Source organism: Agelaius phoeniceus, chromosome 8, assembly GCF_051311805.1.
Source record: "Agelaius phoeniceus isolate bAgePho1 chromosome 8, bAgePho1.hap1, whole genome shotgun sequence".
In the NCBI taxonomy this organism is placed as follows: domain Eukaryota; kingdom Metazoa; phylum Chordata; class Aves; order Passeriformes; family Icteridae; genus Agelaius; species Agelaius phoeniceus.
This window is the reverse complement of record NC_135272.1, coordinates 33,995,808-34,022,041: the sequence shown is the minus strand read 5'-3', so window position 1 is coordinate 34,022,041 and position 26,234 is coordinate 33,995,808. Positions and strand designations below refer to the sequence as shown.

At 42.6% G+C, this 26,234-nt stretch overlaps 1 protein-coding gene across 13 annotated transcripts in view; it reads left to right on the top strand.

Moving 5' to 3' along the window:
• The window catches only part of DAB1 (DAB adaptor protein 1), a 413,920-nt gene extending 388,137 nt beyond the window's left edge, over positions 1–25,783 (top strand). For 9 of the 13 annotated variants that reach the window (XM_077182569.1, XM_077182563.1, XM_077182566.1 and 6 more), the window contains 7 exons: positions 6,515–6,571; positions 9,346–9,408; positions 10,539–10,647; positions 12,349–12,897; positions 13,707–13,834; positions 14,734–14,832; positions 22,688–25,783. In XM_077182569.1, the coding sequence (XP_077038684.1) occupies positions 6,515–6,571; positions 9,346–9,408; positions 10,539–10,647; positions 12,349–12,897; positions 13,707–13,834; positions 14,734–14,817 (990 nt within the window). In that variant the 3' untranslated portion in view covers positions 14,818–14,832; positions 22,688–25,783. The remainder of the gene's footprint in view (positions 1–6,514; positions 6,572–9,345; positions 9,409–10,538; positions 10,648–12,348; positions 12,898–13,706; positions 13,835–14,733; positions 14,833–22,687) is intronic. The other 4 variants (XM_077182573.1, XM_077182571.1, XR_013183324.1 and 1 more) reach the window with 3 other exon arrangements.
• Positions 25,784–26,234: the final 451 nt, after the last annotated feature.

Below are 26,234 nucleotides of genomic sequence, written 5' to 3'. Positions count from 1 at the left end.
TTTGGCTTAGCTGGAGTGAGATCCACCACAGTGCAGAGGCTTGAGGGCAGAATCCCCAATTCAGAGGCTGCTTTGAAACTGGGCAGTGTAATTCACACTGATTTTCAGTAAGGTACAGCTTCCTAAGGCACCACAACCACTTGGGCAAATATTTCTCCATGGATATGGGATCCCACTGAGGCAGAAGGTGTGAAGCATCTCCCTGGTGGTGCCAGGGAGGATCCAGGAGAGTTCAAAATTGTGTGTTCATGTACTTACCAATGCTGTGCCATTGTGTGAGGCCGTTTGTCAGCAGGTGTCAAAGTGCTTTATGGCCTGGCTCCTCATGATCTCTGATATCAAATAATGTAAATACGGAGCAAATGAGGCAGAAAGGAATGAGCCTCATCCCGGGATTGGAACGGACCCACTGAACTCAATTATCAGCAGTGGCTGCTTGCCAAGTCACTGCTCTGACATTGGGATGGAGAGATTGCTTACTCAGTGTAATTCTGGTGTTTCCCCACCTCTCTGCTGCATCCCTTCCCAGCAAATACTGCTCTCCCATGGTTTTCCTCTGCTGGGTGTGCAGCTGAGCTTCAGACACACACTTTCCCTGGAATTCCCTCCCACTACCTCTCCCTTCCTCTGTATTAACTCATATTTCTTGAATTCATTCTTATTTTCTGTCTGCTCTGTCCTTGGACCAATTCTCCCATTCCCCATTCACTGAGAGTAGACATCACGACAAAGAAAGCAGGCTTACCCTAAATTCTTTAGTTAAGTGGTGCATGCTCCACTTAGAAATTCTAGTTCTGTGTGTGAAATTAACTGTTCTAAAAAAAGGAAAATGTTTAATGATCTCTTTTTGTCATAATTTCCCTTCGTCTCCCCATTAAACATCCACGTCAAGTTCTACCTGTCACGGTGTTTTTAGTAAAAAGAGTCAGACTGTAAAATACCCTTCACAGAGACTGTCAGTCACGTCACAATAAAACCTTCTCTCCCCATCAAAATGTCTAAACTCTCTGCTTAACAATTTCATGAAGGCTTTCAAACAGCTCATCTCTCTGCTGTGTAAAGATCCAAGGCATCAGAGGTGCTGCCTCACAGTGCAGGCAGGCATTGGGCTGGTGCCAGATGTGTGGAATATCAAACCAGGCTGGAGCACAAGGGAGGAATTCCACTGTCTTAGGACACGGTGTGGGAGGAGCAGATGAAGCTGGACCTGAGCACGCTCGGGTTTAGAAGCCACAAGACCTGCCTGGTGGTTCTGGTGTGTCTGGGAAAGCTCAGCTTTGATTCTGGCTGGGATTGCAGTGCCACTCCCACATCTGGCTTCTCCCAGATGTGGCTTGTTGGGGAAGATGGAACAGGAAAGCCTTATAAATATGATTGCCTGGCAAAAGATTTTGAGAATATGAAAACTATAAGCGAGATTGAAATGGAAGCAAGCTTTGAGATACCTCAGTTACTGAACAACTGGAAAACAATGGTGTGGCTGGACTGAAGGTGATCCCCTTTTGATGAAACAATTCTCTCTGCTTGCAGACAGGCCCAAGGGTCAGAGCAGACCCTACAGCTTGGCAGAAGGGGTCCAAAGAGGAGTTTTTAGGGTTTAAAATGTAACACAGGATGGTAATGTAATGATTCTTATAGGCTGTATGTAAATGCTATAGGATTTGTATCTTGTACTAGATTGGTTAGTGAGAATGAGAATATTCAACACAGAAGAAGATTTATTGTATTGTAATGGGAACCTCACTCTCTTACCCTTTTACTCTCTTACCCTTTTATGCTCTTACTCTTTTTACTCTCTTACCTTTTTTACTCCCTTACCCCTCTCACTCTCTTACCCTCTCATCCTCTCTCTCCCTCTCTTCTCTTGGTCCTGCTCTGAGCTGTGGCTGGCAGCTCCCAGCAGGGCCCTTCCCCCAGGCCCTTTGCAACAAACCCCAAGTTCCAAAAGGCCCCTGCACCCAGGCCCTTTGCAATAAACCCCAAGTTCCAGCAGGCCCCTGCACCCAGGCCCTTTGCAATAAACCCCAGGTTCCATGACCTGGCCTCAGAGATCTCTCGTCCCCGCCCATCCCGATTCTCCTGCAGTGGCGTTGCAGAAACAGCTCGCAGGCTGGTGATGTTGACTTCAGCCTCCAGTCAGACTTCCAGGATCAGATTCTCAGAGATGAGAAAGGGAGTGCACAGTCCTGGTCTCTGGCCATCTGTGCTGGGAAAACTGTCCGGTTTTATTTACATTTGCTGAAAGAGACACCTGTGCTCAAATGTCCTGACTTAGTCACACCCAATTAAACTCCATGTGTGAGGTTTGATAGTGCAGTGTGGGACGTGCATTTTTAACAGGTACAGGTACTTGCTGCAAAACTGGGAAATGTATTAGTTTGTTGGGACAATTATCTTGTGGCCTGGATTGATGATTTGGTGGGCCTTTGTTTTTTAGGCAGAATCATAGAATGAAAATCATAAAAGAATTTGGATTGGAGGTGACCTTAAAGAGCTGTTTCAGCAGGAACAACTTTCACTAGATCAGGTTGCTCCAAGCCCCATCCAACCAGTTTTTGGTTTTGTTTTTTTTTTTTTTTTCTTGAGTTCTCTTTTCTGGGATTTTTCTGGTTAATTCCTTAATAAAAACTTCAATGGCAGAGGAAGCAGAAGCCAGGTCCTCCTCCCTAATCTTCCCAGTTTATAGCATCATCAACCTAAAGTGATGAAGTTGTTTCATGTGTTCACCAGCACCCTCTGTGCCTGGGAATTTCATTATCTTGGGAATGTGTAGCCTGGGAGCAGTGTGGGCCTGGCTCCAAGCTGGAGTCACTCTGGTGGTCTCTTGATTTATTAGACTCTGTCAGAGAAAAGTGGTAATTGAAGCATTTTAAATACTATTTCCTATAAGAGTAAATACCCCAAGTATACAGGGAATTCAGAATTAAGTTCCCTGCAAATGAAGAGAAAATAAACAGATGAGTAAGCATCTGTTTTGATCATATGAAGAGTTCCTTAATTTAAGGGAAGCTATCGAGCAACAGTGGAGCAATTCAATTCCCTCAACATGCCTCAGTAATCTGGGATGTCAATTATATCCCACAGTCCCAATTCTTCAGCTGTGCAGGATTGACTAACAGGACATTTAACCAGCACATCCAGGCCTTCCCAGTCACCAAACAAAGGAAACTGGACAGTTGGGAATGCAGTGAAGCTCAAGGCTGCCCTGTAACTGGGTACATCACACCCAGGACTTGGGTTTATGTCTTCAGGAGAATTCCCTGAAGGAAAATGGTCATGATCACTAATTCAGAATTACCCTGTCAAACTGAAAAGAGGAACTTTAAACAGGAGAATTCCCACATCCCATGGATTTTTACCCTGTGCAGTGTCAGATGCCCAAAATGCCTGGATTTGGGGTAAAAGTCCATCAGTGGTTTCATGGCAGCTCATGTTGCTGACATACCCTGCACTGGTTGGGAATTACCTCCACCACTGGAAGTGTTCAAGGCCAGGCTGGATGGGGCTCTGAGCAGCCTGATCTGGTGGAAAAATGTCCCTGCTCATGGCAGGGGTGGAACTGGATGAGCTTTAAGGTCCCTTCCACCCCAAGCCATTCTTGATTCCACAATGAAATGTTGACAGCAGCCTTAAAATGAAAGGGTTGTGCTCAGCTGTACCTCTGTAAATCTGGGATGGTGGCAGCAGTCTGTAACTGGGAAAGTTCATGGCATTTGAGGATCTTTGGGATCTGCAGGAAGCTGAAGATTGCAAAAACATTGACAATTTTTTCTTGACACACATTCTTCTGTGTATTCTTTTTAATTGGGAAGTAATTGAGCAATTCTTTGTTGAGTTCCCATGCCACTTCATTAATTCAGCAGTAGTTTTACAGGAAAACAATGTCTGTGGGGTGTTTTTGGGATGTCTCAACCTACCAGACGTGGTTTGACTGATGATGGGTTTAGTCATGGTGCTCACATGCTCCTTCACTGTGGTTCTAACTGGTTTTTTTAGAATGAATTGTGGTTAATTAGCAAGCTGCTTGCAGCTCGTGGAGCTTGTAGCAATATCAACAGTTGTGGTGTAAGGTGCAAACAACTGGGGCTTTGCTGAGCTGCAAAAACCATTTGAACCATCAGAAAAGTTATTTGTCATAGCCAAATCTGTACATGTTCAACTCAAATAAGATAGGAAATCTTTAGTTTGACCAACCGTTTGACTTGTCATTAGACTTCCCTGTAAAATCCATGTCAGAAGCAGGGAATTGGAGATGCAGAGAGGCTGTGGTGGGTGACTCCTCTTTGGTCTGCTGGGCTGTGTGGTGTAGCACTCACCCTGAGTGCAAGAAACCAAATGTAAACCCCTCTGCTTCCTTAAAGGAGTTGAGTGGATAATACCCAGCTTAAAGGTTAATTACTAATTGCTGCTTATTTACTATATTTAGTATCTTTCTTACTCTTTTTTCTTGTTGAGCTGTGTAGCAGAGTACAAGTTAATTACCATGGGGTTTTTTCATGCTTTTAAGCACCATCTTTGCTCCATTCTCTGAGATTACAAAACCACGTTTTGTGAGATGCTACTTTTATCATCTTGTTTGCAAAAGTACAGCAGTATTAGGCAGGTTTTCTCCTGCCATATGTCAGCGTGGATCCCTTGCTGCTGGTGAAAAACAGACTGAGTAGCAGAAGTTGGGTATTCTGTCTTGATGTGTGTATGGGAGTAAAAGAAGAAGGTGCTTCACACTCATGTGAGCACAAGAGCCCTCTTTTAGATTCCCCTTTTGAATTCTGAGCTTCTGCATTGCTTAGAAAAGATGTTTTTCAGAGGACTTGGTGATCAGAGGGAGTACTGGAGTGGATCAGTTTTATGTGGTTTATGAAAGCTGCAGCTCACTTGTCTCTTATCCTTATGGGTACTTTCCAGCTCAGGGTATTCTGTGATTACCATTGCTTGTGCACTCTGGAGTTTTCTCCAGCTTCTGGATAATAAGTTATTTTTTAGTGAATAGTAAAAAGCATCATGAGGAATTCTGCAATAGGCTTGGAGTGGTTTCAAACTGCTCCTGGCTGGCAGTGGTGCTGCTGCTTTAAGGACCAGATTTACATATTTTGTGTTTGAAAGATTTACAGGATACCTCACCTGCCTGTGTAGGGAGATGGAGCTTTCATGACAGGATTAATGTCACTGGGCTACAAGGATTAATTGTCCCTCCTCCACCCCAGCCTGCTCCTGAGGGGCTGGTGAGCTCCTGCAGGCTCAGCTGGAGGGGTTTCACATCTAACACTTCGTCTTCTGGGACAATTAAACCCAGCTTTTGCACCACTCTGTGCAGGAATCCTCACCTGGAGAAAGACCAGGAGCTGGAGCATCTCTTCAGGCTTTGGGTGCTGGAGGGTGGGGGGCAAACAAGGCGGCTGTCAGAGCACACAGTGATGAACTGCTGGCCAGAACTCTGAAAAGCATTCTGCTGTCATTTGAAGAGTGTTCTCAAAGTCTCTGGAGTTCTTTGAGCAAATGGACATGGCTTTTCTCACACTTTCCTCCCCTGGAGCTGGGGGAACACGGGTTCAGCTCCAGGAAGGTGCAGGACTGTATCTGTTCCTGATTGTGCACAGTGACATTATGGTACTTTGGTTTTGCCTTTTCCACTCTTTTTTTATTTTCTCTTTTCTTCAGCTCTGTGATGAGATGGGAGAGGGGGGAAAGCATTCTAGGCAGTTTGTGAGATTTTTTAAGTGACATGGAATTACTGTCTGGTAACCTGTATGAAGCTTCTCAGTCATCTTAGACTTGATTTTCACAGCCTGCTGTTGTTTGTGTCTGCAGAAACGAAGTCTCCAACACTACACTAAATGTTACCTGAAATTTAGCCTTCTGAAGTGATAATATGTGCTAAGTGTATGAATGGATTCAGATATGTACAGATGTGAGGGCAGTATATCCCCCCATATATTTACATACGAACTATAGATTTAAATATAATGTGAATTGACTCGTGTAATTTTCAAAATTGCTATGAAGAGAAAATAATTATCTTAATTATGTTTACATTGATGTTATAGTTTCCCTAGTTAGAGAAATGTGTGTTTTTTTCTGAAGATACTTGATTTTAGAGCTTTTGTCATCCAAAACTCAATCATTCTTTTTTCCCCTGAGGATGTTAAATCCCTTCTTTCACCAAGCCAGGGAAAAGTTCCATTAATGTAAGCAGGATCAGAGCTCACTGGGTATGCTTACTGCTGAATTAATAAATATTTAGGAAAATAAATAGGTGTGTCACAAGTGATAAAATTGCTTTATACAGCAGAAGATGAGATTTAGCAGAAATGAAGTGTATGTTTGCCCCACATCCCAGCAGCATTCATACTCACTGTTTTCACTGCCTGATCTCAGATCTGTGCTCACAGCAAGATGGAAAGGGTTTTCATTTCAATGCTGAAGTCAATAATTATGGAGGTTATCATTTTCATGCTCAGAAATTCATGTCATTTTCATAAATCATTCATCTCATTTCATAAATCATGCTTTACAGCTGGAGAATGGAAACTTATTGCTGGACATTGATGAAAATCTTGTTTCAGTCACTCAGGTAAGGTTGTGACACTAAAAAATACTCTAAGGAAATATAGCTGAAATCATCTATAGGAGTAATGCAATTGGAAAATGTTCAGCTTGGGATTAACTTCACTGGAACGTAGCTAATATCAGATGTGAATAATCTTAATGAAGCATAAGGGGTGAAATCAGTTCTGTAGTGACAGTGAAATCACAGAAATAAAAGATAAGTGCTTGGTGTCCAGGATCTCGTGTGCTGCCAGTAGGTAAAGGCAGCTCTGTGTCAGAGAAGATGCATTCATTTATTCAGGCTGAGAACTGAAGAAGGAGAAAAAAGACTCCTGAACCATTTGGGACTTTAAAATACACCTCCAAGGGTTGCTGTTTAAAGCTCCTGCCAGTAAATGAAGGTGTTGTGTTCCCACTGAATTTGTGTTTACATTCTCTGATGTGGTTCTGTAGCTCCTGTTGTATATGAGGGTGATATTCTGTAAAAAAATAATTCCTCTGTAAATGTATTTCTTTTTCCTGGGGAATATCGTGAGTGAGGGTTTATTATAACAAAGTGCTGTTGACTTTCCTATCACTCTCTCCAGCTGCCTGTTTAGAAATGTGTCTGCAGAGCTTTCACAGAATTATATCTCTGAAGAATATCCAAAGATCCATCACCTTGAAGCACTCTGAAAAATATTACTATTCCCATTATCCAGGAGTATGGAGGCACTGGGATCTGAGTTACCACCTTTCAGATGCATGTCATATAATCCAGAGTTCAAAACTATACTGACTATCAATTTCCAGTATTCCTGTGAAACCTATACTATTTTTTCCACAAAAAAAAAAAAAAAAGAAAAAAGTATAACTTTGCACACAGCTGTGTGTGTACCATGCCCTTCCCCATCCTCCCTGGCTTGCTCATCTGCTCCCTTTTGCTGATGGAAAGGACACAAATGTTCCTTGGGAGCAAACAGTGAGTAGTTCCTGAGGGGGGCAGGAGAAGGGCAGGTTTGGGGTGCTGCTAAACAAGCAATTTGGAGAGTGAGAAGAAAGTGGCTCTTGGAGTATTTCAGTGTCACCTGACACCTCTTGAGTCAGGAGTGCCTACAGGAGGCTTGAAGTGATTTCCAAATGAGTGCTGCTGTTGTCATTATTCCCACTTTCCTGGGCATTTTAACAACCCTTGCCTGATGTGTTTGTGCACACTGCAGAAGGGACTTAGGCTGGGTTTGTTGCTTGTTTGGGGTTTTTTTTCCAAAAGCTATTCCTGGCAGTATTTTCCTACAGAGTATTAGAATTGGTGTACCCCGAAGAAAAGGTGGCTTTCCCTCTTTTTCCCTTCTGCATTTCCATGCAGATACTTAAAGGGTTATCTAAGCCCATAAGAAGAAAATGCATTGTCATAGCACCAAAGCAATGTGATCTTTTTAATATAAAACATGATGGGAGAATATGTGAGATAATTCCTGGGTACATCATGACATGAAGCTGAGAATCAGCAGAGCTGCTCAGACAAATTCCAGTTCTAACTGATGAGGTGTTGCTTTTATGTGTGGGAATAGAGAGTGGATTGAAAAAAAAAAGATAAACTATTGATATGTGTAGTCTTATTCCTTAAGGGATATTTTTTAATGGAAGGTTAAAGGCAGGAAAAATTCTTGGGGTGATCTTGGTCTCTTGGAAGGCTGTAAAGCCTGACCTGCCAGTCTGGTTACTGTCCAAAGCATTCAGGGGCTGCTTTTGCAGGACAAGACTCAACTGAATGTCAAACCTGTCTGTGTGACAGGAGGATCCAAGGTTTATGTGCCTAAGATGAGGAGGAGATTCAATGAGCTAAACTAAGATTTGCATTAAGTCTTGTTCATAATGAGAATTGTGCCTTCCCACATCTTGTGGGCGTGATACTGGGAACACCAGTGAGAAAGGTAGTGAGAAGATAAAGTTCTGGGTTCTCAGCAAAGCTTTCCAGTATAACCACCCTGATAAAGGTGATGGATGGGGTTTAGGTTTCCTGCAGAGCTCTGAGGGATCTGTGCTTTAACATCCCTGAACTCCAGCTGAACTCATGTGCAGGTGGGTGGGAGTAAAGTTGCTCTAGAACACGTGAAGGAGCTTTGATTATGCAGCCACTCCAGTTGCTTCTTATAATAAAGTGTGTTTTTTCTTCTGGTCCAGTTAGCCAGGCCTGCATGGGTGACCTGTTTTGAGCTCCCAGTGAAGGGCGTCCCAAGGAAATATTTCTAACAAGAATTAAATGTACAGCCACAAACTTGCGATAACCCAGTTGTGCATCCTCCTTCAAGTCCACTTATCCAGGTCACACCTGTCCCATGGGCAAGGGGAAATCAGGCAGCACTTTAAAAGCCCTTCCCTTCTGTGTCCTGCTGGCACTCCATGTGCTGCTGCCATGCTGTAAGACCTCCAAGTGAGGGTTTAGAAGAGGAGCCAGGGAAAAGGACTGGCCATAAATGGTGCTTGGAGCTCACTGATGTTAAAGGCAGAGCAGAAATGCATCCAGTCCTGTTCTGGATGGCTGTTTCATGTTTTATTCATTTTTTTTCACTTTGGAGAATTTCCTACAGAATTGTTTTACAGTGAGTGGTTGGCTGTTTGGGTCCATTAGCAATATTAAAATCCCACAGCTTGAGCCTACGTGCTTCCTCCACGTGGGACTTCACAGTTGAAGCCTGCAGGACTTTGGGGAGGTTTATCTTGTTTGCTGTTATCAGATAACTTTACAAGTTGTAGCTACTTAACTCATAATTTCTTCTCCTCAAAAGATAAATGGATTTATTTTTTTTTCTTTTACAGGCTGTTACCCAACTAGAGCTTTTTGGGGACATGTCCACTCCTCCCGATGTAACCTCTCCCCCAGTGAGTACCCAGGGAAACTGCACTGTGTTTTTCCTGCCTGCCGTTTTCAGCACATTTATTGAGCACATTTACAATTTGTGTCCTCAGCCATTCCAGTGGGGAGGATTTCAAAGTAGTTTTTAGCTTTCAGGAAAATAAAAGTGAAGTAAATTGAACGTGCAGTCCCTGCTTCACAACAATGTGCAAAAATACCTTTGATTTTTATTTTTTTGCTCTGGTGTTAAGTGTCACATAGGGTGCAACCTGAGCTGCAGATCTGCTTCCCTGTGTTTGTCAGAGGGAAATGCTGCACTGCACTCTCACTGCCCTGCAGAAGATGCAGTTACAGCCTCATATTTCATGTCTCTGGATCCACCAAGCACAGATCCCAGAACTGCTCTTAAAGGGGGGAAGTAAAGACACAGAGAGAGAGAAAGGGCTGGATGTCTTTTAAGGGCAAAAATAATCACTCAACATGTTTTTCAGCATTATAAGATAACAAAAAATGTCATACAAGGCTTTAGAGCCTTGCATTAAGCTGTAGGGAAGTGTGAATATACTGAGAAAATTCAGGTGCTGTGAGGTCAGGAGCCTCAGATCTCCAGTATATTCTGGATCATGTCTGGGACTAAATGTTCAAAGCCCTTTCTGCTCATCCTCAGCTTACTCAATTGGATTTGGCTTCTTCTTTAATGTAGACCTATGATTCTGGTCCTGATGGTTAATTAGAAGCAATATTTATTAAGTTTTCCATAAATCCTGTAGATATTTCATTTACCTTAACTGTTAATAATAAATTTAAAGTTAATGCCTTGGTCACTTTCCCTTTTGTCACCTAACATCTAAAATCACAAGTCTGTATGTTCTGGAGAAAGAAATTATGTCAGTATTCTAGTTGTGATGTATTCCAGGCAAATTTCACCTTAATTATTTTTCCTCTGATATAAAGTTTCTTAATTTCTTTCTTTTTCTCCCATCCCCAGCAAATTCCAATACTTTTATTTCTATTCCTTCTTTCCTTCTACATCTTCCCATTCATTCTTCTTTCTCGTTCTTCTCTCCAAACCTGGATTTTTAGAGCTCCAGGTGATGTGGCAGCAGAAGCTGCAGCTGATATCTCACCTTTGTGTTTTCTGCCTGTCTCCCTGCAGACTCCTGCTACTCCAGGTGATGCCTTTATCCCATCTTCATCCCAGTCACTCCCTGCTAGTACAGACATGTTTGGTTCTGTACCTTTCAGCACTGCTGCCGTACCCTCAGGTAAGGAATGCACTGGAATTGAAGTCTGGAATCAGATTTGGGGATCAATGCCCAGCTCTGGTTTGCATTTCAGTACTTGGGGCATTGATTTTAGCAGGGTGGAAGTGGGGAAGGCTTTTGAGGTCTGTGCTTCAGGGCAAGGCAAAGCAAGCAGGGAGTACATTAGTTTGAATATGCCTACATTTTTTGAAGCAGAAGCCAAAAAAGTCACTGGGAGTTCAAGCATAGTTCAGTCATCTGGATAAGAGAACTTCTAGGTACAGGAGCAAGAGAGGAAACAGCATTTAGTTTAAATTTTGGGGGTTCTGTGGCAGCAGTGAATATCCTCTGTTGTCTCCAGTAAACAGAGGCTGAGAATTTAATTGCACTCCAAGGATATTCCACTTTGTCAAATTCTGGAATGTCCTCTGGACTTCGCTGGGTTCCTCAGAGTGCTCAGAATTCAAAAGCTGGGTGCATTCTGCACAGACACTCTGGTTGGATGGCTGATCTCTCCCAGGGCTCCCAGCCCCACTTAGGACAGGAAAGGAGGATGAGGGGGAGGAGGAGTGCCTTGAATCACTGAGCAGTGATTTTCTAATTGGTTGCTTCCTCTGATGGCACCAGATCAGCCACTGCACCTCAGGCAGGTTACAGGGGCAGGGAAGTGTTTGGGGATGATGTCAGATGGAACAGTATCCTTCTTCTTCTCTGCTGGGATGGGATCACAATGGGGGTGAGATCATCTGGAGAATCCATCCTGGATATCTGTTGGAACAGAAATGTATCTGAGCTACTGCTCCTTCTATCACTCAGGAGCTGGGTCTCTCAAAATTCAATTCCTTATTTTTGCATTTTATTGACTTTTGGGCTTTTCCCTATACAATAGAGCAGCCACCCTTATGTTTGTGATTACAAAACAGCATAGAAATAAAGCAAAGAGGAGAAGGTGCAGGAGAACTGGGGAAACACTCAGGTTGGAAACAGAGTTTTAAAGCTGTAGCAGTATTAAAATTGAGAGAGGAGTTACAATATGCAAAGTATTAGTGGTAAGTATTGAATTTAAATGTGAAACAGCATATCTGTAAAAAGCACAGTACTTGTATCAGTGGAACATAATTATGTTAGTCAGTTTTAATTTGTAAAATGTTTTACAGGAGTTTTAGTTTCAGAGCACATGGTTGTTGTTGTAAATAAAAAAGCCCCTGATCCTATAATTCCTACAAGTCAAACTCTTGGTAGCTTTAAAGGAGGCTTCAGGTCTGACAGGATGCAATTATAATTTTGGTTTTAATCATTAATTTCCTCCTCAGCTGGAGGGGTTATGTTAGCCTAATACCTGAAGCAGTTTGTTGTTAATAGGTATTTAGTGCAGCAGAAGCTCAAGATCTTTTTGATGTTCTCAAGTAATTGGGTAATAACCAAGTGTGAGGGTTTTAATCTGGAATCATCTGGGTTGGATTTTTTTATTATTATTAGTAGTAGCAGTGGCATTATGATGCAATTTGAGATGATTGGCTTGCAGAGTCCACCAGCCTGTGGTTCTGAGTGTGAGCACTTGTGTAGTGATGTGGATTCAGTGTTCTCAGTTTTCTCTCCAAGCGTGCTGCAGCGCTGCAGTTTCTGATTTACTGCGTCGCTATTCCCGCGCGCTCTCCACGGCGCCACTGAAACCTTCCACCCCATCTGTTCCCCCCCTCCTGCTCTCTTTATTCCCCAAAGGTTATGTTGCCATGGGAGCTGTCCTGCCCTCCTTCTGGGGACAGCAACCTCTTGTTCAGCAGCAGTTGGCCATGGGTGCCCAGCCTCCAGTCGCTCAGGTGATGCAGGGAGGACAGCCCATCGCGTGGGGCCAGCCCGGCATCTTCCCTCCCACCCAGCAGCCGTGGCCATCCGTGGCTGGCCAGTTCCAGCCCACTGCCTTCATGCCAACACAAACTGTTTTGCCTTTACAAGCAGCCATGTTTCAAGGTACCATTGCTCCTATAGCCACCGTCCCACCCACGAGCGATTCCAACAGATCGAGCCCGCAGACAGACAGGCCCAGACAGAAAATGGGAAAAGAAATGTTTAAAGATTTCCAGATGGCTCAGCCTCCACCAGTGCCATCAAGAAAACCAGATCAGCCTTCCCTCAGTTGTACCTCAGAGGCCTTCTCAAGTTACTTTAACAAAGTTGGGATGGCACAGGAAGCAGATGATTGTGATGACTTTGACATCTCTCAGTTAAATTTGACTCCTGTGACTTCCACGACACCATCTACAAATTCACGTGAGTATTTATGTGCTTTCAGCCATCCCTTTCCTCAGACATGACTGCTCCTCAAAGCACTTCTGTCTCTTTTTAAATTCCAAACCAGATACTGAGAACCTTCATGCATGCTCTGGCTTAAGAAATGTGTTGCAGCCATAAAGGAAAATATCATAGAGGAATTTCAGAGGTCATAGAAATGAACAGCCCAGACAGCTACAGCCTGAAATTTAATTTCTAAAATTAAATGTTGTAATATTTGTTTTGTGATGGGAACATGCAGGCTGGTTGGCAGAAGCCCATGGCATTCAACCCTATAACTGGTTTCACTAATGTCCCATCCATGCTTCTCCGAAATTAAGGGATGGGTATTTATTTTAGTAGCTTGACATATTGGACACCTAGGGAAATTCATTGGAGAGCTGTAAAATAAGCTTATGGTGTTCATAGCATGGCAATGGGGATTTTCTCTTTTCAGCAGATTGCTGAAAATATGAATTCAGGAGATTCACCAGGGGTCAGTCAGAGACCTGTTTCACTTACCTGCCACAGGACAGGTGACTCACACATTCCTAATGTAATGTAGTGGTGTCTCCCACCTTCATGAGGACATAGGCCAGATGCAGCCAAACTTAATTTGGAAGCTGCCAAATGAAATCACATGGGATTGATAATGACAACCATGCCCAAATTTACCTCCTGCAGCTCCTTGTTAGAGAATGATCCTTGGGGGTGGGGAAAGTTGAGAGATGTAAAAGCGTGAGCAAATTTTGTGTCTTTTTGAAGAAATCAGCAGAATAATTGTTGCTGTTGCCTTAATCCTTGTTTAGCTCCCACCCCTGCACCCAGACAGAGTTCTCCATCCAAATCATCAGCATCTCATACAAGTGACCCTGCTGCAGATGACCTCTTTGAAGAGGGGTTTGAAAGCCCAAGCAAAAGTGAGGAGCCAGAGGCTGTGAGTAGCAAGGTTTCTAAATCTTCGTCATCTCCTTTAACTAGAAAAGATAAAAGCTGATTAAATGTTGTTCTGTAGTGTCAGAAACAACTTTTCCAGTAGGGCTGGGTGGTGCTTGTGGGGGAGCTGCAGCCAGAATTCCCATCCTGCTTTGGGTTTGACAGCTGATAGCACAGCATTTCTGCTGATGTGCACTAACCCTGCATACAAGGAACCAAACTCAGAGTTCACATGTAGGGCTGTACATGTTAGATGTATCCAGTCTCCTCTTTAGCACACCAGCAGTCACTTTTCTCGTGGTAAGGAAGTTTGGGGTAAAACAACAAACATGCTGAGGCTGCAGAGAAAGATGTGAGAGTTTGTGTGTTAAAAGATGATGGTTGGTGTTGTCTTGCACATTCTTGCATCCCAGTTGCTTGCCTAACTACGTTCCTCAGTGTTCTGGCCCTCAGTATGTGGTTTCTTTGCCTTTATGGACCAAAGCAAGAAATGTTATCCAAGCAATGACTGTCAATCACCAGGTGTCTTAGGGAGGGAGGAGCCCGAGTGAGCCAAAGGCAAGAGGGGGTCAGTACAACAAAAAATGCAAAATAACCCAAGCTTGGACTCTCTCTGTTTCACATGGCTTTCAGGGCCTTTTGCAGTTCTGGTTGGCCTGATCCAGTACCTTCTGAAGTCTGTGGCAGCTCCTGCCTGGGCTCCAGCAGGAACTGGTGAGGTCCTTTGGTGCCTGCAGCAGCTGTAGGAAACCGCTATGGCTTTGGAGAGCGGCGAGGCCTCACTCTCTGGTTTTCATGAGATAGGATGTACTTGTTATGCCCACAGCATGAAAATAACCTCGTGTTGACTTTTCACTTTCTATTGTTGAGAAAAAAAGGTGTTATGTTCTTGTATTCTAGCCTGATGGGTCTCAGGCCTCCTCCAACAGTGATCCCTTTGGTGAGCCAACTGGTGATACTATAAGTCCACAGGTCGGTAGCTAGATAGCACAGGTTGGGGTAGGTATCTGTCCTTTTTTTCTCTACACCTTGAGGTGTTCACTTACTCTTCCACCAGTGCCTGCCATTGCTTTCATGGATGCATGGTTTATTTTTTTTTTTTTTCCTTTTCATCTCTTCCGTTTTTCCTCTCCATCCTCCGCAGTGTATTCCTCATGCTTGGTGGTTTGCATGGCTTTTGCCATTCACTGAGTGTTGCAGCTTATGCAAATATGTGTGTTTCAGCTGCCTGCATGCTTGAAAGAAATGTAGACTTATTTTACTTTGTGTTCAAATTCTGAGGGCAAATAGGGAAACTGAGCCATTATTAACAACATATTAGGCAGAGCATTTTTTTTATCAGAGCCACCCTTGCCTTCAGTCAGATGTAACATATTAAATGGAATAAGACATCTTACCCATAGACATAACAATCATTAAATAAAATTATGTAATGATACATGAATGTCTCTACCCTAAATCAATGGGATAATCAGTAGAAGAAGCACGTTTATTATCTGCATGTAAAAAATATTGAAATGGGTTTGTGTATTTTTATCTCCAACTGCAAATTAAAAACATCTGAAAATTATCATCATTCATATTACCATTGGCATACTGATGTTTTAAAAATTATTCATCAATGTAAGTCATTTAAACCCAGACAGACGGGAAAGAAGATCTGTTCATCCTTTGTGTTACAGAACACGTAGAAAATGTGGCTGCCTGTGAATGCTCTGTGATTTGTTTCAATACAGTGAATATATTTTGCCAAAAAAACATTGAAGCTACGAAGTTTTACGAGTGCTGAGCGTTGTTATTCCATCCAAATACTCTCTAGTGTTGCTGTTTGAAGAATATGTTTCATTATCTTCTCCCCGTCTGCCACTCCTGTTTGGTATTGCCCAAATACGTGATCTGATACAGCTTCTGTGCTCCAGCACAGAGCTCCTGGAGCAAATCCAGAGCAGTGGGAGAACCCTTCCCATTTCTGTACAGAAATTCCACTGGGTTTGCCAGTGACTTACCCGTCCTCAGTTTTTCAGCTCCAAATTAATAGTTTCATTAGGAGTCAGTTTACTTTGTGCATTAAATACGATTTTAAAAAACCTTACAGTAACTTAGCTTTGATCCACTTGGGAATAATGAGGTTCTCTCTTAACAACATGTGGTGCTGTGAGAGGGCATCTCCCCCTTCTGTAGCTTCACCCATGCTCAGCTCCTGGGGCTGCAGCAAAAGTAGCATTAAGCTTTGTGTCTCCTTGAGTCCAGGAGTGGCAGTGTGAGGAGAAAGTCAAGCTGGGATGAGCTGCTCCAGCAAGAACATTCATTTTTTACTCCAGTGAGAGCTGCTGCTGCAGATGGATGGTGCCACTTGATAATTTGGCTGTGCCTTTGCCTGCCCTTGGCCAGCACTGACATCCCCAGCTATCCCAGCTTCAGGCCACTCCAAGAGTTCTTCCCTACATCATGAAAGAGGATTTGCCCTTTATCTGAGTCCCACACTCTGGAAACCCACATACATCTGTTTATTATGGTTTATCTCAGTCAGGGTGGTTCTGCAATTCAGAGCTACCAGGACACTGTATTACCAGTGGTTGCATATGGTTTTGCTGCATTTTTAGTTAATCCCTGTAGAGCCTCACATCAAATATGTATAATTCCCTGAAATATATGCTGGGAAACGTTAACTAATGTTCCTGATTATTGTATTACATTAATTCCTGAGAGCTGTAGGCAGGAACAGGAAGCTGAACAAAACAAGAAAGCCTCTCTCCAGTGAAGTTCCACTAATATCATTGTGCCTGTGTGCAGAGGCATTCAGCAGCATTGTGTAGGAAATCCACTTCCCAAGGCCAGCCCAGCTAATTCTGAAGCCTGGTGTCGTCAGAGCGACGGGAAGTCTAATCCCCATGGAAAATTATCAATTCAGGACTTACTGGGGAGTTGTGTATTGAGTCTGCATTTGGAGAGAAACTTAATGGGGAGAAACATGTCGTGCAGAAGAATCACAGTCTGCATAAAAGCCACTTTTGTGGCTTAGATGGGAGATTACTTCGCTCTTTAGAACGTGGTTCTTACCCAAGAACTGCACAGTAACAACTCAGCTGAATGGACCTCTCAGGAGAGCATTGTGTGCAGAAATGTCAAATCTGTCTGTTCCCAGATCTCTGAAATCAGCTCTGCCCATACCATGTCTTTATTTATCTTGATGTATTCAGAATATCCACCTGCCTGGTTTTTTGTACCCCGATCTTTCAAGGTACCACAGCAATTTGGTTTCTTGATTCCTTCTGATACTCTAAATTATTATCTAGTTACTATCTTCTTTTCTCTTATTTTTCCTCTCTTCCTTTTGCAATCTTCCATTTCAGCTCTCAAAATCCTCATCCTTCCAGAAGCAGCTGTTTCTGGAAGTAGCCCTTCCAGATACAGCTATGAGCTCTTAGTAGGTAAATGTGGCATTTTATGGATATATTAAATCTTTGTCCCTTTATGGTTAAAGATAAGAAGCAGAAAGGCCCAACTTCCACAGGTGAAATGAGATTAATCCTTTGCAGAGCTGCTTATTGTATTTGGTTGTTTCCCCGTTGTTCATGCATGCTGTTGAGGACAGATAGTGATTTTGCAGAAGAGGTGAAAAGAATACAGAATGACTGCCACCTTCAGATTATTTATATTTAATCCCCACTGCTGTCTCTAGATTATGTGGGGAGTATTTGTGGTGAAAGGAGAGAGAGGGAAAGAACTGTTTCTTAGCTGTGATCCTACCAAATGTCTTAAACATTTCTTATTGTTGACATTTTACATTAAAGCAGAGAGTTTGAACAGAGCAACAAACTCAGCTCTATTGAGCTGCTGCCCAGCTCAAAACTTGCACTGGCAATCATTCATGAGAGATTCTCAGAAAACCTTCAAAACATTTGTGGCTAGAGCATATCTCCCTAAAAAAAATTCTTCAGTTGTTCTGAGAAATGTGTGCAGACAATTAGGAGCCCTCAAAACGTGTCACACCCTTCACAATGCCATCAGCACTGTCAGGAGAGCAACAGTTCATTAGAATATTTGTCTATCAGCTTTTGGTGGTGCTTTGGTGGCCCACTGCCATCATCCATCTTGGAGCAAGTGCTGTGCTTGGTGATAAATGTTCCTAAAAATCTTACTCAGCTCTGGGATGGGCTCAAACTAAAAACTAAAACTCATATTTGGGCTGGTTTAGGAAGTGGAGAGAAAAAGCAATTTATGGACAAAGCCTTGGGTTACCTGGGAGCTTAGTGAGCCTCAGGAGGGAATATCAAGCTGGTTCTGCATCCTCCTCTTGCTTCTGCCCCTTTTCTGTTGCACCAGGATTCCAAATAGGTTCAAAATACTAAAGGCTGCATTTGCAGGACCTGTTCCAGTTTTTCACCCGGCTCAATCAGAACTGGGTAAAGCCCAAAGAGAATTTCCTAATTACAGGTGACCTGTTCTTGCTGTAGGCTCTAAAGCTGTTGTTCTCTAGCCAAAGACACAGTCTGAGCAGGGCTGGGAGCCTGACAAAAGTAGTGTTGTGTCTTTGGAAGGGGATCACAGGTTGGGAAGTCCTGCTTATCTCCAGAGAAATCCTAAAATTAACATTTCAAGTCTCCTGCTCAGTTGGTTCTTCCTATTTCCCAGAAATATGGAGAGGCACGAGCAGAGAAATTCAGGCTGCTCTGTGAACAGGGGCATCCTGCAGGCTTGCCCTCCTCTCTGCTGCTGCTGCAGTCTCCTTCAGGCTGTCCATTTCCATGTGCCAGCTCATACAAGGGCTTCTCACCTCTTCAGTGCTACCAGCCCACCTGAGGTCACCTTCTACCCTTCCATTTCTGCAACTTCTTCCGCTAAACAAGAGACAGTGTTCTTTGTAGCTGTGTTCTTGCTGATTTGCAACCCAACAATTCAATTTAGGGACAAGCTCTCCTCGCTTCCTCCCTGATGAGGTCATTTAAAATTTCCCTGTCTTCTGCACGACAACTGATTTTAAAAATCTACTTGTGAAAATTTAGCATCTTTGAGACTTCCGAACAATTTGCTTCAAATTGGCCATTAGGTTCGATTGTTACAAAGGAGAATTGACAGATCTGTAGATGGAAGGATGTCTGGATGACAGATCTGTAGATGGAAATAATTGTGTGGCCACTGTTTTGGGAGAGGGGCCCAGAAATAATCAGTTTTTCTTGGCTGCAATTCATTTTTATATCAGGACTAAGATATGGAGCAGGTTCATCTTTCTGAGTAGTTGTCACTGCATTTTCATTTCATGGATGTACAGCATCCATCTTGCTACTAAAATGACAGAAATTTTTAGAATGCTAATAATTAAACTGGATATTTGAAAGTAAGAGATATTCATTGGTAGGTTTATGTTAAGAACAGAGGCACTCTCTAGGCATAATCTTGAACTAGAGGCTTGCTGTATTTAGGCTGCTAATGGAGGCTGTAAGAAAAATAACCAAATATCAGTAAGTAATAATAAGCAATAAATAAAAACTGGGTGTTAATGGGGCATTAGGAATGACCTGTCTTATCACCAAAGATATTTAATTTCAACCCCGCTTGCCAACTTTACTCTGTCCTATTTTGCCTATGGGTCAGCATGCAAAAAACCAGAGAAGATGCTTCACATTCCCACCCCCTTCACTTGCAACCCCAGCACAAGATGCTCATTTTGTGTGGCTCTCCAGCACACTTATTTCATGAAACTCTTTATCATTTGAGCCTGCCCTTTCTGATCAGTCAGCCAGGAGTGAAAGTGGCTGTAAAGGGCATGGAAATCTGTTCAGGCCTCACCTCCTCAACTGAGAACATCTTGCCTGCAGCTCTGCACAGAGCAGGTGCCTCGCAGTGATCCAAGGGCTGCCGGGGTAAAAATTAAAAATAGTTTCTTCCTAAGCCACAGTTAGGTTTTGTGAGTGAGTTCACCCCTTCAAGCCCGAGTGGGTGCTGAGTCTTTCAGGAGATGCTCTCCAGTGATTAGTTCTGCTGGGGAGCAGGTGTTAATGCCTTCAAATGGGATGCAAATTTACTTCTAGCATTTCCATAATGTTATTCTAAAGCATTAGCACCCTTGTTGCCTCACACAGTAGTGGACTGCATCAGAAATGGTGTTTGCTGCTGTCTTGTCCCCCTTAAAATGGGAAGAATAAAGTGATTTGCAGCATGAGGTATTTCTGGAATACAGCAAAAAAAAAAGTGCTTCCAGTTCTTCTCTTGGTTTCTCCCTGTGGGTTGATGAAAGCACATCAGAAGTGATTCTGGTCCAGTTCAGCAAGGAGAGCTCTGTAAGATTCGAGGGGTTTATGTGAATTAGAAGCTTTGTCTGCTGTTTTATTTGTTCCTCTCTTTTTGTTCTGACAAAGACCAATCCTTTCCTTCCCTCCGCGTCTGTTCCTAATGCAGTGGTAGAAGGCAGAAAATGCTGGTGAGATGCTGTGAGAAGAGTTAATGCCCACCTGCCTTTTCATAACATGCCCTGTGACTTTTGTGTGGATTATGTAAAAAAGGGGAGTTATTTCTGCTTTCAAGACCTTCCAAAATAGTGCCTGTCACTGTGAGAGGAGCTGTCCATGAAGCCAACAGCACTCGAGTCTCCTTTTGCCTTTTCCCTGTCCCTTTCTGCTCTCTTTTGCCCTCTTGAGTATCAATATTTTACAGACACCATTTGCATTGTTGGGCTAAAAGCATGCTTGAATTGGCTCAAAATAATACTAGAAAACAAATCTCAGGCATCGACCAAAACCCTTTGACTGGGAAGACTGCACACAATTACTGCAATTAATTTCTCATTTAGGCTTCTGAAGGGAGAAATCAACTGAAAGGAAGCAACAAGAGCACACTTTTCATGCAAAATGCTCTGGTCTGCTGGAAGAGAAATTATTCAAATCAGTGAGAAATGCAGGCCTGTGCCTCATCAGGTGTTTGCACAGATAAATGTTGGGTACGAATCAAAGAAGTTTCTCACTGTAAAGGCTGTCTCAGGCTTGTTGGAGGTGCTGCTGCTGATGAGGAGCTCCTCCTCCTCCTCCTCCTCCTCTTCCAAGGGTGGGGAGTCCAGTGGCACCTTAGGACACCTGTTACTTCAGCACTTCTGCATATCTGAAGGATATTTGAGGACAGCTCTAACTAGCAGACTTGACATTTTGAAAACCTCTTTTTTTCCCTGAAGGCATTTGAAAAACTGACATCTTTTGTTCCAAAGGGATGTTCTCCCTCCCTCTCCTTTTCTTCTCCTCCTTCCTTTTCACTTCCCTTTGCAATGACCTTAGGTTCAGCAACTGCCTGAAGAATGGCCTGGTGTGTGTCAGGTTCACACATTAATTAGTACAGATTTTGTCTGAACTAGCTGTGATAGATCATTCTGCCAGCTTCAAGCCTGCACGTGAAAATTGGCATAGGTAGACTTAACTCACAGTGTGTGAAAAGCAGTTATTTACTCTCAGTCATCTCCTTTGATTTCCTTCAGTTTTTCAAGGTCACAAAATGTATTTGCTTCTTGCTGGGAATAGCTTCAGCAGCATTTATTTAATCATTCCAGAGGGTTTCTCTCACTCACAGTGCTGGGAGCACACTCAGAGCTCCATGTGGGCAGTGGGTGGGGGGACAGTGTCTGCAAGCTCCAGAAATGCAGCACTTTGGGGGAATAAAAGACAACTTTCCTTGGCATGGAGGAATCAGGTTGTATATTGGATTTGTTGTGTGTTCCTGCACTCTAAGGCAGGACAGGGCACTGGGATGGGCAGAGCCTGGAGCACTGGCCAGGCACCCAGAGCACCTGTGGATCCACCTTGGGGCTGTTCTCCTCATCCCCAGCATCACTTTGACAAACAGTGATTAAAATCCTGTGCCATCCCCTGGCAGGCCTGTCTGTGCTGCTCAGTGCCCAGTGATTTGCCAGCCTTCTGGGCTTTCTTTGCTCAAAAGTCAGCTCCTGCCAATGCTGCTGTAACACGGGTTGATTCTACCTTGGTTAAATTCAACGTTGTGGCGTGGTATTTGAATATTTATCAAGCTGTGGAGAGTTAATGCAGTGTGGCATTAATTAGCCTTTCTGCCTGTCTTGTTCCTTTTTTAGATGTCATTCTTAGTTTAATAAATTAGTTTCTGGAAATGAAGTAGAGTGGATTCCAGGGTCCACAAATGGCTTCCTACCCACCTTGGCCAAGATGAACACAGTGTTAAGAAAGCACAGGGTGTGTCATCTGTGAAGCAAGAGCTGAAGAACATGGCAGCTTTTCCCCCTTCCCACATCCAGGAAATTCCCAAGAAAGTGTCTGTTAACCAGTTGACATGCTTTCCTCCCAGTGTTAACAATTGTACTAATGGTTCCACAGACTCCTAATCAAACTGCACAGGGCTCCTCGTTCTTCATGGGCCACTCATGTTGTTGTTTTAAATCCCATCACAGCTTCATTAGCTCAGCTTTCCGTGGCAGTTTCTGTTTGCAAGTGGTTTTTCTCCAGAGTTGTGCAAAACCCACAGTTATGTTCTGCTGTTGTGCTGCTGGGGGGAAACTCAGCCTTGTACGCCGGCTGCAATTCCAGGCTCTGAACTCCCAAACATCCAGCCCTATAAATTATCATTTAATTCCCTCATATGTCCATGCCCAGCAGTGAGGGTCAGTGCATGGCCAGTGCTGGAGGAGGAAATGGATAGAAAACACTCATTTTCTGAAATAATTCCCATTTTCTTCACCACTCAACCAGGGCGCCATGATCGCTCAAGGCAGCACAGAAAGCAAACACTTCCTGTGGGTTTTGGCTCACAAGGTATCGCTGCTCTCGAGCAGATGTTGTAAAAATGTTCTGAAAATGCTGTCTGGAGACATCTCTGCTCATTTTATTTTTGTTATCCCCAGGAAGCAGAACCTCTCTACGCGCAGATTAACAGACCTAAGAAATAGCATTGTTACAGGCTTGTGGTGCTCCAAGACTCAAACGAAACCCAACAACCTGGCGGGCCTTTGGCTTTCATGCTTTTTTCCGATTGATTTTGTCTGACAAAGGAGAGAGTTTGCCCTCCTGGACTGGCTCTACGAGTGTTCCTGATGTGTTCTTTTTGGCAACCAATGGCAGATTCCTATGGCAGCACAAAACGAAAACTCTCCCTGCTTCTCATACCACGAGTGCAGCCCCGTCCCCACAAGTGGTGGGTATCCAGACTAGGAAATCCTACTCCTCGGTCTTCTTTTAAACATTTGTCACCTTCTGTGTGCCACCTATAAATAATGAGCATCTGAAATCTATTGGGTGTTAGACATTCCTTTTTTTTTCTCTTCAGCCAAAAGCAGAGTCTGTATGTAGCAGTGGCATTATCATGCAACAGCCTTTGGGGCACGAGCTGGCACTTTTTATGTCACGGTGACATGTTTTTCATCTTCATTTACATCAGGCTGATCCTGACCCTTTTTTTTTTTTCCCCTATGTAGACATATTTAAACAAGAATAACAACAAAATACTGGTGGTTTCATATTTTTTTTTCTTTTTTTTTTTCCTTTTTTTAAATGTATTTCTTACTCTGTAGTTTTGTATGAGTATGATCTAACAGTGAAACGCCTCCCGCGGAAATGGTTCCCAACTTGAAACCACAGAACAGAACTCGGTTGTTTATCCATCCTTCACTGAAAATGTTGCCAAATGGACCTTTAAGTTCTAGCACATCATGAGGAAGAAATGCTGCTTTCTGTTGGAATACTCATGTTGTGGGTAGAGAAAGGACATCGAGTCCCACTGAGGAAAGACAAAAGAGTCAGTATTTCCTAGGAAACTCTAAACAAAGTGCAGAAAAGGAATATTTTTATTTCTTCAATATCTTGCTGCTGTAATGCTATGCAGACAAGTGTTTTCTTCTCTGTGTGCCATTTTTGATGAAAAAAAGAAATCATTTGCCAAATAATACTGGTATGCTTCTGGTTTAGGAGTTTGGTTGAAGCGGACTTGACAAATGGGACAAGGACGGCATGGATTTTGGAATAACAAACTGACTCTGTGATCAAAATTGTTCATCTTTATCACTTTTTGTACATCAGAAAAAAAAAATCAAATGGGATTTTTATTTTATAACTTGAAAAAAAAAATCTTACTGTTAAACTCTTTAAATGTTTAAGGGGAAATGGCTTTAAGGAGTTCGAATGAAAATTGCCATTTTTTTTTGTAAATATAAATGTTATGAAAATTCTTTTACTAATGCCATTACACAGTAGAGAAAGGTAGCAAGTTGCAGTGCTTGGGAGGTGTGGCAAACCCAGTTTGTGGTTCTCACATCACATATGTTTTTTCACATGCTTAACAATAATGGGCTGAAGCTCAAGTGCATTTGCCAAAAGCAGTCAGCTTGTCAGCAACTAGTGAAATTAATGGGAACACATGATTTTATGGTCTAGCATTATCACACGGACATAATTCCACTTGCAAGAGATCACTTTCCATTGACATTCCTTTGAACCTCTGCACAGAAGTCATCCAACTGTTTACACGCAGAACAAAAAGAATTTAAAACTTCCTTTTTTTACATTTATGAAGCAAAAAGTGCAGTGTTTGGGTTCATATGTTTAGCACATGATTTTCATAAAGAATCTATATATTTTTGCCCTACAGAGAATTGTTATACAGGTCAAATGTGTTTTCCTGATGTTCCTATGCAGTTACAGTATATTGAATTTAGTGGTTTAACACTAAAAAGGAAAAAAGAAGGAAAAAAAAAAGAAAAAAGGAAAAAAGGTTAAAGAAATCAAAGGATTAATCAGTTTTTAGGGTTATTGTGCAGATTTTGTTTTTAAATTGACACATTAGGATTTACATTTTTGTCATGATTGAAATAGGCCTGGAGTTATAAATGTTTTACTTTCTTTCATCTCTATTATAAGCTAAAAATGGTTTAGAAGGCAGAATAACTGGGGTGGTGATTGTTGGTAGGTGCAACCAAATCTCACAACACAGTCCCATTTTTTTTATTTTGAATTAGAGAAAATAGAGAAATGTGTGTTGCAGAATGTATGTGAATGAGAAATTAGCTGTGAATAGACCTAATGAACCTGCAGAGAGGAGAATTTTATCCCCATCCACGGTCATTTGATGCTTGTTCCTTAGTCATGTGCAAACAGCTTCATAGCAAAGCTTGTTTTCCCATTGGAAGATCAAGTTTTCTACCTGGAGGAGATAATTTAAAACTTGGTGGATCGAGTGTTTCAGGATTAAAAGCAGAGGTAAAAGTGTTTCTGGAGGACGCTTCTGTCAGAATATTTTCCTGATTTGCACAGTGGTGCTACTTTCTTCCTCAGCGGCTTTTTTTGGGGTTTTGTCCTGCACATGGAACCACAAACGCAGTTTTGGTTCATCCCAGACATTGGAGGTTTAGTGTCATCAGTGCATTTCCAGTTGTGGGGTGAAAGGCAGAGGAAAGAAGAGATTGCTGTCTCAGAGGATCTCATTTGTAGGAAGCAGATCACTCACAGACAGGTGCCAAGGGAATGAGGCTGGAATTCTGGTGTCTCTGGGCCATCACCACGGACCTTTGTCTTACTTTTGCTCATGAATAAAAACAGATTCTGGATTGTCTCATCCTGTGATCGTCCTTGTCGTGGCTGGGATGCTGAGCTGAGAGGGCTGCAGGGCCTCTGCACTGTACCAGTATTGTAGATAACTCCAATATCCAGCTTGTGCAATTGTTTAACCCCTCATCCTTCACTAGCACTAAATTCGTCACTTTAAATTTACAAACCAGGGAACCCCACCAGCCATCCTGTTACCATCCCCCCCGTAGGTTCTTGATCTTTACCTGTCATGAAAAGATATTTTGATAGATCGTAGTCATCCAAGTGTCTGATGAAACCTTTCATCTCAATAACGTACTGGGCACCTTCTTTGCAAAAATGTTTACTCCGTGGTTTTCATTCCGTTTTATTTCTGCATTCTGACACTTATTTTTTTAATAAAGATGAGAAAGATAAAATGACTGTTGCAGTACATTTCTAAACCTACTTTAACTTTACCTCAGATAACGACCATTTGTTAACATCTACAGACACATTATTTTTAACTTTATGTGTAATGCATTCAGCAACGACAACAGAAACCAACAAATTTTTAGAGATTTTCCATTAATTTCTGTAACACACCATGTAATACTGTTATGAATAAAAACATTAAAAAAAGGTGTCTTTTCAGTAAGTTTGTTTCATAACTTGTGCTCCTCTGGGATAATTCTGCCGGACTTAAAATGCAATGTTTGTGTCTGGCATGGCCTTTATTTTTGACAATGGAAATACCTGGGAAAGGAGAAAATCCTCAATTTGGGGAATAACTAATCTTTAACACCAAGTGTTGCTTATCTTGCAAATGTGTAACTTGTTGATTTTAACTGCTGCCTCCACTTTTTTGGCTTCTTTTTGGGTATTTTAGGATGA